The 13142-nt window shown below is 33.4% G+C and overlaps 1 protein-coding gene across 3 annotated transcripts in view; it reads right to left on the bottom strand.

Moving 5' to 3' along the window:
- Positions 1-441: 441 nt before the first annotated feature.
- Positions 442-13142, bottom strand: part of LOC127063027 (hemicentin-1) — a 25114-nt gene continuing 12413 nt past the window's right edge. For all 3 annotated transcript variants that reach the window (XM_050992195.1, XM_050992196.1, XM_050992194.1), the window contains exons 4-18: positions 12042-12196; positions 11073-11243; positions 9774-9935; positions 9423-9607; positions 8510-8660; positions 8183-8294; positions 5977-6155; positions 5434-5778; positions 5031-5297; positions 4363-4719; positions 3952-4212; positions 3309-3566; positions 2946-3086; positions 2293-2414; positions 442-2097 (exon numbers count right to left, since the gene is read on the bottom strand). In XM_050992195.1, coding sequence (XP_050848152.1) covers positions 1903-2097; positions 2293-2414; positions 2946-3086; positions 3309-3566; positions 3952-4212; positions 4363-4719; positions 5031-5297; positions 5434-5778; positions 5977-6155; positions 8183-8294; positions 8510-8660; positions 9423-9607; positions 9774-9935; positions 11073-11243; positions 12042-12196 — 3061 coding nt within the window. In that variant the 3' untranslated portion in view covers positions 442-1902. The remainder of the gene's footprint in view (positions 2098-2292; positions 2415-2945; positions 3087-3308; positions 3567-3951; positions 4213-4362; positions 4720-5030; positions 5298-5433; positions 5779-5976; positions 6156-8182; positions 8295-8509; positions 8661-9422; positions 9608-9773; positions 9936-11072; positions 11244-12041; positions 12197-13142) is intronic.

Raw genomic sequence — 13142 nt, 5'->3', positions numbered from 1 at the left:
CTTTTCTTCTTCTTTTTTTTCTTTTTACGAAATTTTTTTTTTCCTAGTCTCGATACGATAAAGAGGGTCTAGTAGTAGTCACACGTAGGCCCACTGTCCCCGATATTGTCCGAGCTGTCTATTGTGCGAAACTCGCGAAGATGGAGGTAACATAATGAAACTAATTGGCTTGCTCTGATCAATTAACTCGCGCAAGCTTAATATTTAATGTAAGCTCGCCGTCTTCTCCATATTGTACGTGGACATGTATTTATCGAGGATATGGGCTAACGTGAAAACACACATGTAGATGTATATACACACACACACACATATATATATGTATGAATGCATGCATGTATGTATGTATGTATGTATGTATGTATGTATGTATGTATGTATGTTACATATATACGACACGTATAAATGTAAGTTGGACATTTAAATTTAAAATCAAAGATGGAAGTTTGATAAATCAAAATAGTAATGAAGTATTTTTTTTTGTTTTTTCCTTTTTCTTTTTCTTTCTTTTTTTTTTCGTTAATCAATACATGAAGATATTATAGATGGAATAAACGATAATAGAATAAAAGGGCGATCGAAAAGTTCGTAAATTCTGTTTTTTCAAAGACTCTTCGGGCTTGCAATTTTACGATTTGAAAAAAGAAAATAAAAAGTTAGCCTGAAAAGTCTCGACTGGGAATTGGTTTAATTGACTTTTAAAAATTGTCTAAAATCTTTCCACTTTATCTAGGAATTTTTTGATCACCCTATATGTATAGTTATGTATTAAAAAAAAAAGTATATTTATATATATATATATATATATATATATATAAATGTATATATACGTACACTTAATATAAACAAAATAAAAGAAATAAAAAGAAAAAAAATTGATTTCTCAAATTAAATGAAAAATTTTCGTAGAGAATGGAGTTGATCGAAGACAACGTGTAGCTTCTTTCTTTCTTCCTTTTTCTTCATCTTTTTTTTTTAACAAATAAATAATATATGTATATATATATATTATTATATTAAGGACATTGGCATACAAGTTAACATTGTTTCAAGATTGTTTTTTCGACGAGATACCAAATCTGCGACACATTATGTTACGATTATTGCTATGCATATTGCTAAGTACGTCGACTCTGCCATTGATTAATTCTATGGAAATGGTTACGAATTTTGACGTCAATCGATACTAACCATAGAGAGAGACACACAGAGAGAGAGAGAGAGAGAGAGAGATAGAGAGAGGGAGGAAGAAAGGGAGAAAGAGAGAGACAGAGAGAGAGAGGGAGGGAGAAAGATAGAGAGAGAAAGAGAGAGAGAAAGATTCTGAATTGTAAATTTGATCAGAAAAGAAAGAAAAAGAAGGTAAAAAAAAAGGAAATAAAAAATAAAACAAAATAATTATAATTATGTTGCATGAGATGTTAATCGCAGTATATGTTACATGTTACTTGCATTTTCTTTTTTTTCTTTTTTCCATTTTTTTTTTTTTTTTTTTTTTTTTACAACAGTCGAAACGAGATAATAATATCTTGGTATATGTACATAAATATATATATATATATATATTTATGTACTATTCTCAATGATATTTAAATGCTGCATTTAATGAGATATTAATTGATTGATTTTGAACAATGTTATAAATAAATAAGACAGACAAATAGACACACACACCATTCCGATATTTTTTTTCTTTTCTTATCTTTTTTTTTTTCTTTTCATATCTCCTTTTTTTTTGTCTTTTTTTTCTTCTTTTTTTTCTTTTGTTTCGAGGGGCATAGAAAAAAATAAATACGTTCTTATATAATCTTCGTTAATTAGATTCAATGATAAGTCTTGATTAACTTTGGTCTCGCGTTCTCTTTGTTTGTTATCATCGATGATCGGTGATATCAACGATTATTAAAGTAGTTCCTCGTTATCATCCGAAACACCATACATTTGTGGTCTTCTCTCTTCTTGTTGATTCTGTTGTTGTCTCTGTATAGCCTGTTGCTTTTGAAAGAGCGCGATACTGGCAGCTTTATAATTAATAGGCCCATATGAACGATAATCTACATCGGCATAATCCAAATCAGAAAATCCCGGGCTGAAGGCCTACGCAATATGAAACGTTACACGTGATACATATTCCAAAATAGAATCAAATATATGTATATATATAATATATTATATATATATACACTATGTATAGTGTGTATATATTTATTAACAAATATATATATGTATATTTGTTAATAAACATATATATATATATAATTATATATATATATACATTAGATCGACCAATACCTTATTAGGCGGAGCTTGAATACCATGAAAAGGTAAATTTTCGTAAAACGTTTTTGTTGCACCATCCGCCATTGTTTCCGTCATATTATTCGCTTGATTATTGTTTCCATTTTCATTTGAGTCTGAAAATATTCAAACGGATCGATTTTATTAATATTGTTCAGATTTTACGTATGGATATAGATTTGTGCCATTAATTACAACAGCGGACTAAGTCATATATATGTGTGTGTGTGTGTGCGCGTGTAATCAATCGTATTGAGACAGATATTATTTAAACGTTTGATTTTGGTTCGTAATAAAAAAGAATCTTTTTTTCGATTAGCTACGTAAAAAACAAAAAGCAAAGAAAAAAGGAAAAAGAGAAATATTTTTCAAAGTATTTACTTACTGTTATAACGTTGATTTTTTTTTTCGTTAAATATTTCAATATCAATTGAAATATTTTCAATATTAATCATACATATTACAAAAGGACTCGTTATAACAGTGAACATTTGAATTTCTGTTGAAAGGCTTAAAAATTTCAAACGACCGTTTACGCGAGATAAAATATAACGTAAAAATAAATTTCTTCCTAATGTTCAATATTTTGACTTTGTCCAACGTGTCGTAATTTATCGGCACGTATCTACGTAAAAAATAGAACTTACATTTAATTAGCTTCCTTTTTCGTCTGCAAATTATTAAAATAACTACACAGACGATAATTATTGCAAGTATTATGATAATCGATACGATTATTGCAATCAGTAACAGGTTACCATCCATACGATACCACCAAGGTACGTCTCCTATAAATGAATGAAAAAAAGAAAAAAAGAAAAAGAGAGAGAGAGAGAGAAACGAATATATAGAGATAACATATTTTTTTTTTCGATTTTTACAAATTCATCGAGAAGGAAAAAAAAAACAGGAAAAAGAGAAAAAAATACAAAAAGTAATCAAGTCGTTTAATATATGTACGTGAATTTCTATTGCAAGCAAATAAAAGAAAAAAAATAAATAAAACTCACCGGTTATATCCAACTCGCAGGCAGTGGATTGACCGATTGAATTGTTGGCAATGCACACGTACGTTCGAAATTTCGTGATTGAAGTATCTAAAAGTACATAGCTTATCCCGTCCAGAATCTTGAAATCTGGTTCTATCGTTTCGTTGTCAGTTTCTACGGACCAGATAAAATTGATTTCTTCTGGATTTCCAATTGCCAAACAGCTGATGTAATCCTGATCCTCCAATCGTTTCCGCTGTATGTGACAGTCAGGCTTAACTGCATGCAAAAAAGCATGGGGAATTTTTGTAACGAGCTTCAAACGAATTTCCAACGAAATACGTCGAGCGACATCGAAGGAAAAACAAAAAGGTAGGAGGAAAACAGAAATAAAAAGAAAAAATAAATAAATAAAACGGGAGGAATAAAATAAAATTAAAGGAAAGACGAAAAGGAAGGGAAAAGTATAAAATAAAAAAGAAGGTAAAATAAGAATAAAAATAAATATAAAATATAAAATATAAAATGTGAATATAAATATATATATATATATAAATAAATATAAATATATATATATATATATATATATATATATGAAAATAAATATAGATATAAAAATAAAATAAAGAAAAAAAAATATATATATATAATATAAAATAAGTACATTGCACGTTCACCACAAGTGAAATATTTTGTTTCCCATGACGATTCGATGCCTCGCAATAATAAGTCCCATTGCTACGCCTTGGTATAGGTGTATTTAAATCGAGTATTTGTCCATTTATTATAGTATCGTTCGAACCCTCGCGGAACCATCTGAAGGTCGCGTTTGGATAAGCCTTTGCGTCGCAACTGACAGTTTCCGGTATAGTGTCCACCGTCACGTTTATTATCTTCTTCGAGATCGTTATGTTCTCCGGTGGGACTAAACGATAATTATATAATAAAACAAAATTAACGGAGTTGTATCGTCGACGATTAAAATTTAATGTGTTCGATTGAAATAAAAAAAGAAAAGAAAGAAGAAGAAAAGAAACAAAAAAAAAGAAAAAGAAAAAGAAAAACACACACTTACATTCTACGTGAAATTGTGTAGTACTTTCTATCGGTGTCCCAATACCATTGTCACTGCTTTTACAAGTGAATTTGGCGTCATCGTCAATGTGGTCGAGACGGCCATTTGCCAGTGTAGTCAAATTCCATGTTAAATTAGATTGTATACTTGCGAAATAATTGTTCTCATAATCCAACGGCATATAACTGTTCGATAGATAATAACGATCGGAGATATCGAAATCGATTAATTGATCGTTCCTATACCAAGAAATATTACAACCTGGAACGCACTCGATCCAACAAACAAGGCTAACGTTTTTCGAATTGTAAACGAATCCTTGATAATTTTCCAGGGCTCGAATGAACGTAGGTGCCACTAATAAAAAACAATTAATGTTCGTTTTATTCGTTCGAATTAAATAAGTTAATTCTCAAAGTTGAATAATTTTCTAACTCGTGTATAGTATCAACGAGAAATGAGTCGGGAGACTTAAAAAAGAAAGAAACAAGAAACAAGACCCGTAGCGATTGATTAAGTTCAGAAATTAATTTGCATATATTTTGATTGCTTTTGATTTGATTATCGAAAAATCTTATAAAAATCTGATCACGACGAGATTTATTGTTTATACATTGATCTAATCTATCTAAGGTCTTATAATTGAACGAACTATAGTTAAACATTACCTAATACATCGACCGATGTCGTAGCAGGATAGCCATCCCCGGCGTCGTTCGATGCCATGCAGGTAAAATTAGCAGCAGCCTTAACGTCGACCGATTCGATATCGAGTAAAGAATTGGTTTGATCAGTTAGCCTGTACAAATCACGGAACCATTTGAAACTATTTATTACTGGACGTCCAGGATCCAGGACCGAACAGGCGATAGTTAGTCGTTGACCTTTCACAACTTGTTTCGGTTCGTAAGATATTGTTGCTGGACCAGGTTTATCTATCGGATTTGGTATATGTATGTATGTATGTATGTATATAGCTACTGGATCTTATTCAGAATCGATTTGAAAAAGAAATAAAGAAAGAGAGAGAGAGAGAAAGAAAGAGAGGGAGAAAATAAAATAAAAACGTACAATAAATCGTGACCGATGTACTCGGAGACATGGGACCCCAGCCAGCTTCGTTTCTACCCTCGCAAGAATAATCCCCGTGAAAGGAACGTCCAACAGCTTCCAATAACAGTTTGCTAGGGTCAATGTCGCAAATACTCGAGGATTCTTCGGGCAACGTTGACGTTATCGTATAGTTCATCGTACAGTCTGGAAGTTCTTTTAAAAGGTCTCCATCCAAGTACCAACGTACCGCCGTTAGGATCTCTGGATTTCCAGATAGTACAGTGCAACTCAGCGACACGTTCAAACGTTCTTCCTCGTTCACTGGGGTCCCTGGATCCGATATCACTTCGACCACAGGTTTATCTGAAGAAGTGCATGAGAATGAACGACATTAAATTTTCTATTTTCTATGTTACAGTAAATACACATACATACATACATACATACATATAAATGTATATACTAACGTAAATACGTATCTGTATCTATGTAATTGTATTTTACGTGTATAGTAGTCAAACCACATATACGTGTACAATACGTATATAGATCTATACTCACATAAAACGGACACATTTACGTTCTCCTTCGAGCTCGTAGCGCCAACGCTATTCTCTAAAATGCATTTATAGGAACCCATATCGGTAGCGGTAGCATTCTTTACGATTAATGCCGTATTAACCGTGATACCACCCTCGTAATGTTCCTCGTCCAATGTTAACTCTATATCGTCTTGTAACCTAAGGTAAGAAAAAGCTAAGGTAAACAAAAGGATAGCGATTATTCATTTTCTAGTTTCACCCTTTCCTCCTTCTCCCCTTAGCTTTCGAACAAACAATAACGTGATATCTTTTCACTCGGACTTCGTTCGGTCGTTTCTTAATTTTTCTTTCTCCTCCTCTTCTTCTTCTACTTCTTCTTCTACTACTTCTTTTTTTTTTCTTTTGCTCTTTCTCTCCTTTTTTTCTTGCTTTCTTGTTTCTTTTTTTTATATTTTTTTTTCTTTTCTTTTTCTTTTTTCTTTTTTTTTTTAATTGGAATCCTACACCTCAAAGGATGAGAACTTGCTATTGTAATTTTGTACAAACTACGTTGGCCTCTTTTGCAAACAAATTACAATTCCTTCTTTTTTTTTTCGTTCCGTTTCTCTCTCTCTCTCTCTCTCTCTCTCTCTCTCTCTCTCTCTCTCTCTCTCTCTCACTCCTCCTTTTCCTTTATTCTTTGATTTCGAAGCAAAGCGAGAAGTAAAAGTCGAGAGTAAACAACGAATATAAAAATATGTTGTTCTTTTCTTTTCTTTTCTTTTTTTTTCTTCACTGTTTGATAATGAAGCGGGCCTTTAAAAGAAATGAATACATCGTAGTGTTTGTCGGGTGAGTTGGAGGGGGTGGATGGGGTGTTGAGGGTACCGAGGGAGGATGCGGGGGGCTGGTTAAGAAGAACGAAAGAAAAGAAAATAAAAAGTAAGAGAGAGAGAGAGAGAGAGAGAGAGAGAAAATGAGAAACATCGCTCTCCTGGCCTCCTTTCGTCGAAAGAGAGCCAGTTACGTTTTACCTACACATTTTACGGAATTGTATAGAAGGACTAATGAATATTTTTACCATTTACTTGTTACCACCGTTGAAAGGGATCTTTGTGAAAGTGAGAGAGAAAAAGAGAGAGAGAGAGAGAGAGAGCGAAAGAGAGAGAAAAAAAAGGGAAGGACTGGCTTTGAATTAAGGTCAACTCGTCGTTGGCAGATGGATGAATCGATAGGGATCATTGATACCACGAATGAACGAACGAACGAATGAACAAAGATTGCGGAACATTTTGGAACGATGTCATTAAAAAAAAAAAAAAAAGAGAGAGAAAAAAGAGAAGAAAGAGAAGGAAATAATTTACCCGTTACATGGAGAAAAAAATTAAAACAAAAAAATATATAGGTAAATAAAAAAGTGTAGTAATAATAACATAAGTATAACAATAATAACAAATTTTTATTCTCCACCTACATTTCTCCACTCAATTTCTTCATTTCTTACCCTTACTTTTGATTTTCAAAGATGATCAGAATTATACGTACATACGCACACATATATATATATACATACATACATATATACACACACACATATATATATATATACACAATACATATATATAATTGTAAAGTCCAAAGTGCCAATTAGTTCGTAGGATGATATCGTTTCGAAGTGTAAAGCGAACGAAGTAGATCGGATTGAAGGCTATGTAGCGAAGGGTAGTTGAGGGAGGAGGACAGAGGGGTAGTGGAGGGTGGAGAATGATGTATTACGACAGAGAGGCTGAGAATAAAGCGGAAGATAGAAGGGAGTAACGGATACAAAGGACGAGAGAATGAAAAGTAGATAGTATAGGGTGAGTGGGGAGTTAAGTTGGGAGGGATGGCGAGTGGGTGGTAGGTAGGGAGAAAGACAGGATGAAAGGATGTGAAAAGGCTAGAGAAATTTATTATGTCCTGGGACGGATTCCTCTTTAGCTTCCGACGAAAGAGGTGCATTAGTAATGCTAAAGATCGGCTAGATATGTTCGCTAAGGTTAGAGTGTATAGTACTATGGTTAGTATTGTGATTATGATGATCATGATTATGATTATGATGATGACGATGGTGAGGACTATGACAACGATGATAATGAAGATGATGATGATGATGATGATGATGATGATGATAATGGTGTCGAGGTGAATTACGTCGACGATGTTATATTATTAATCTATGTAAGAGTCTTTAAATAATGATTTACCATGTAACTTTGGTCAACGTAGTTGGATTAGCCTCGTAATCGCAATAAATAATAAAGTCTTCAGTTTCATTGACGGTTATGTTGACCGGTGTCATTTTAATTATCGGCGGATCTGTGAAATCGATCAAGATTGGATATTAAGTGTTAAAAGGGCTATAAATAGAAGATAAGTCTCCAGAGATCTATATATGTTAGTGGATATATTTATGTGGCACTAATTTTTTTCTTCCTTTTTTTCTTTTATTTTTATTTTGTTTTTATATTTTCTGTTATTTTCTTTTTTGTCTATATAATATATATATACACACGTAAATATGTATTACTTACACAATACTTTGATCGTGATTACTTCCTTCATAGGTTTGAGACGTTTGGTACGAATAACAGGATTTTCGGCGATACAACTAAACGTTTTCCCATTGTCGTATGCCGATGCGGTAAATGCAAGATAACTTATCGTTTTTGACGTACTGTCGTTCTACGAACAAAATAAATCCGCGCTTAAGTCATGTAATCCAGTCGAATCGTACACGTGTATGTACGTACGTACGTAAATATTAACGCGAGAAGATATTTTTTACGTTCTACGATATATAATGTGTATATATATATATATATATATATATATATATATATATATACACATTATATGTATGTTATATTTTACACTTTTTCGGTTAATTTAAATTGTGCTTCAAATAAATACGAGTTACGCGTCAAATTAATGAAGATCGACATTTAATATCCGCTTGAAAATTTTTTTCGGACTTTTTTCTTTTTTTCTTCTTTTTTCATTCGTTTTTATTTATTTATTTATTTATTTATTTTTTTTTTATTTTTTTTTATTTTTTACATATCTCTCTTTTTAATATGAATACATTAATATTTCACGTTTAAAGGATGGAAATTCTGCGATATTTCACTCTCCGACGACTACTCTCATAACTCACCCCCTTCTCATCGGATAACGATCAGCAGCAGTTAAAAAAACGATCGATTAGATATTTCTCCTTTAGGATTTCTAATTTATTGAATTAGAAAAAATAGATCGTACATAATACTCTATTCTCTTTCTATTATTATTATTATCATTATCTTTTTTCTTTTATTTTTTTGTTTTGGAAATATTAGCAGCCAAGCGATAAACGAGAAACAGATATATAAAAATGATAAGAGAGTAAAAGGAGAAAGGATATTATAAGAAAAAAAAAAAAAAGACGAATTAGATTCGCAAACTTACATTTTCAAATATTTTCGTCTCAAATAGTTCGTATTTTTCGTTACTAGTAGTCAATGGTTCCGATCCATTGTACCAAGTCACATTGGCAGCTGGTCTAGCTGAACTTACGGTACATTGTAATAATATTTTTGTTCCTTGCACAGCGTGACCGACCACTCCACTCAAATCCATTTTTAATGGGCGCACTAAGAAAATAATGATAAAGTCGTCGTCGAAAAAATGAGCATGTAAAATAGATAAAAAAAAGATAGAGAAAAGAGGAAAAAACGAACACACACACACACACACAGACAGACAGAAACAGACAGACAGACAGAGGAAATATATACATATACATACACACACACTTACCGTGAATGTCGAGTTTAATGTCGTCAGTGATGGGTTCTAGAAGAGCAATGTTGTTGACCTTGCACGTGAAAACATCGCCGAGTTCCTCTCGAGTCACTTGCATCTTCAAGGAGCTTCTACCAGTGCCTATGCCATTGGCGTCAACCGTTGATGATGCTACGGCTGAAAACATAATTAATGAAAATGATCAGTACCCACTTTGGGAGTACCTTTAGTCTCTCTCCCTTATCGACGAACACGCGCTACGTGACACGTTTTCTTTGATAGGATATCTACCTACTCTCTTCATGTATAATATGTGTATATAGCTACATACTTATATATACATATATATATATATACATATAAATGTATAGGTAAACAGTAGATAGCTATGTACTTATATATACATATATATACATATATACAGATACAGATACACAGTAAACTCCGCGAACGTAATCAGGATTAAGAGAATATTCTTGGTCGACCCTAAGGTACAGTTAATTCCTTCGTACATGTTACGTTAATCGCGTTAAGTCGCGAAGAGCCCAGGTCGTCTTCTAACTAATCGACTTCTCCACACCCCCATAACGCTTTGGCTCGAGAGAGGGAAACTTCTCTCGAACGACGCGTAACGCTAACTTTTCTCATCATACGTTACCGCAGTCTCTTAGCCTGTCCTCATCGACTCTTGTAAGTATCTATCCTATCTATATACTTCGAATCTTAGACTAGCCCTCTCTTTTTTTATCAACGATTTTAATTATTATTATTATTATTATTATTATTATTATTATTATTACTACTACTACTATTATTATTATTATTATTATCATCATCCTTAATAATAATAATAATAATTATTATTATTATTACCATTATAACTCCTCAATCGTTAATCACGTACCCAGTTTCCACCCCAATCCACCCCACTCTCCCTACCCGACTCCAACTCGCGGTCGATTACGTTCTCGTTCTCGTTCTCATTCTCGTCAGATAAAACAACTCGCTTACAATTATTCCAGTGTCGTCAGAAAAAAAAAAGAAAAAAGAAAAAACAGAAAAAAGATAAAAAAAGAAAAGAAAAATTCGTAACAATTTTGAAATCGGAAATAATCCAAGAGAGACAGTTTTTACTATTAGTTGATTTTAATACGTTTACGAAAATTTACCTTTTCTCTCTATCTATATCTATTCATCTATCTATCTATCAATCATTTGAAATTTCTCGTTTATTATCGTTGTCTCGTTAACGGTCACTAAAGATTAGCGAACCAATCGACGTTCCATTAGAAGAAAACGAGATTGGAAACTTACCTTCGAGCTGTTGATCACCCTTAAACCACTGCACCGTGGGAACCGGTCTACCCTCGCCACTCTGGCAAGTCAGTGAAATGGTTGAACCTTCGTCTATCGGTCCAAATGTTGCATCCGGACTTAAAATGTTCTTTGTGTTCTCGTCGATGACATGTACGTTAACGGGTTTTACTGAAATAAAAGCCGGTAAAGGGATTAAAATGAAGCGGCTGTAGATATTTCTTTTTTCTTTTTCTCCTTTTTTGCTCTTTCTCTTTCTCTCTTTTTTGCTTTCTCTCTCTCTCTCTCTCTCTCTCTCTTTCGTTCCTTTCGTTTTGGCCCCGATCGCGACGAATAAAAAAAAAAAAAGGAAAGAAAGAAACTTCGAAGGCAAAATGGAAAAATCGAAGAGAACGTAGAGTTAGGTAGGTAGAGGGTTGCACGTGGCCTAAATAAAAAAAAAAAAAAAGTACCGGAGCCCGACCAAGCAAGCACACCTCGAAAATAATGTTAATTAACTTATTTCATTTTGTAAAAATGAAGTTAAAATAAATGAGCGCGAGATGTTTTTTTTTTCTTCTTCTTCTTCTTCTTCTTCTTCTTTTTTCTTCTTTTTCTATTTCTCTTTTCTCTTCTTTTTTTCTCTTTCTCTTTTTCTTTTTTTAAAGATATTAACGTATACGAAACCATAAATGAGATGAGTTGAAATTAGATAGTCGTTGCTTAAAATAAATAGGTTACCGCTGATAAGAGATAATGGGGGTCTATTTCACGATATAACACCTGGCAATAATGTAATGGACGATATTAGACGTGTCGACGGGGTGTATTTCCTAACGAAAATCGAACGTTTTAGATATCGATTTAAGACTTTCGAATAGAGGGGAAAAAAGGAGAAGAAGAAAACAAAAAAGGAAAAAGAAAAAGAACGTGAAAAGTTTTAAACGACACGCACACGAATCCGATATATCATCAAGGATACCGACTTACTCGTAACGTTAAGTGTTACGTGTTGAATATTATTGCAATCCAAATTTCCAGCTGAGTATACAGTTTCGCATCTGTAAAGTCCTTCGTCCTTGAGTTTAACATCGATTATTTTCAGATAAGCCGTAGTCGAATTGAGCATGTATTCGATGTCCAATCTGAAAGATGATTATCGAATAAATAATATCTGTATGATATTTATACAACGATGATAAATAATATTCAAAGGAATTAATCATCGAGTATAATTATATCTCGAATAGGATCGTTCATCATTATATAACAGAGGACATCGAATGGCTTAGGAATGAAGACGTAAAGTAAGAGCAGTAGTAGTTGGATCATTAATTGGAACAACGATCGGTCTATGTAGGTACGACCTTTGATGTTCGTGCTCCGAAACGGCTTAATTGTTGGCCATAAGGAGGGAGAAAGCGAACGAAGAATTAAGTTAGAAATCCCCCTTTACCTCTCTCTCTTTCTCTATCCTTTCGCATTTTTCTTACTCCTTTTATTCTTCTTCTACTTTTGCACCCCTTGCAAGCAGTAATGGTAGAAAGAAAGAGAGAGAGAGAGAGAGCCATTGATAGTACTAACACCAGTAGCAGTAGAACCACTACCAATATTATCAGCACCACCAGTAGTAGAAGCAGCATCAGCATCAGCGGTAGCAGAAGCAGAAGCAGCAGTAGTAGTAGCAAGGGCAGGAACGAACGCTAGGTACTTTTCGAGAAAGCTAGCAACGTGAGCTGGCTAGCGGCGTAAATGAAGCGGCCCTATTTCAGAGCACGAACGTTCGATTCTCCTAATAATTAGAAGCTAAGTCTCCATACTCTCTCTTCTCCCCTACGTCTACCCACTCCGCACCTTCTCACTCCACGCTTTAATACAAAATTACGAGGATACACTGGGTATATGTGTGCAGGTGCATTACCGATGACGATTATCGAATCAAAGAAGGACCGTTAAAGAAAAGAAAGGAAGAATCTTTCGTGTGACGTATAATAAGGCAATAAATGAAATACGAGCTAGTACATTTATTATATATATAATCTCTAACACGCTCTCGAGCCCTTCACCCCTTCTATAAAGAGCCACCCCTTC

The sequence above is a fragment of the Vespula vulgaris genome, chromosome 4, assembly GCF_905475345.1.
Source record: "Vespula vulgaris chromosome 4, iyVesVulg1.1, whole genome shotgun sequence".
Lineage (NCBI taxonomy): Eukaryota > Metazoa > Arthropoda > Insecta > Hymenoptera > Vespidae > Vespula > Vespula vulgaris.
Note: the sequence above shows the minus strand (reverse complement) of the source record. Positions and strands in the feature narration are given on the sequence as shown.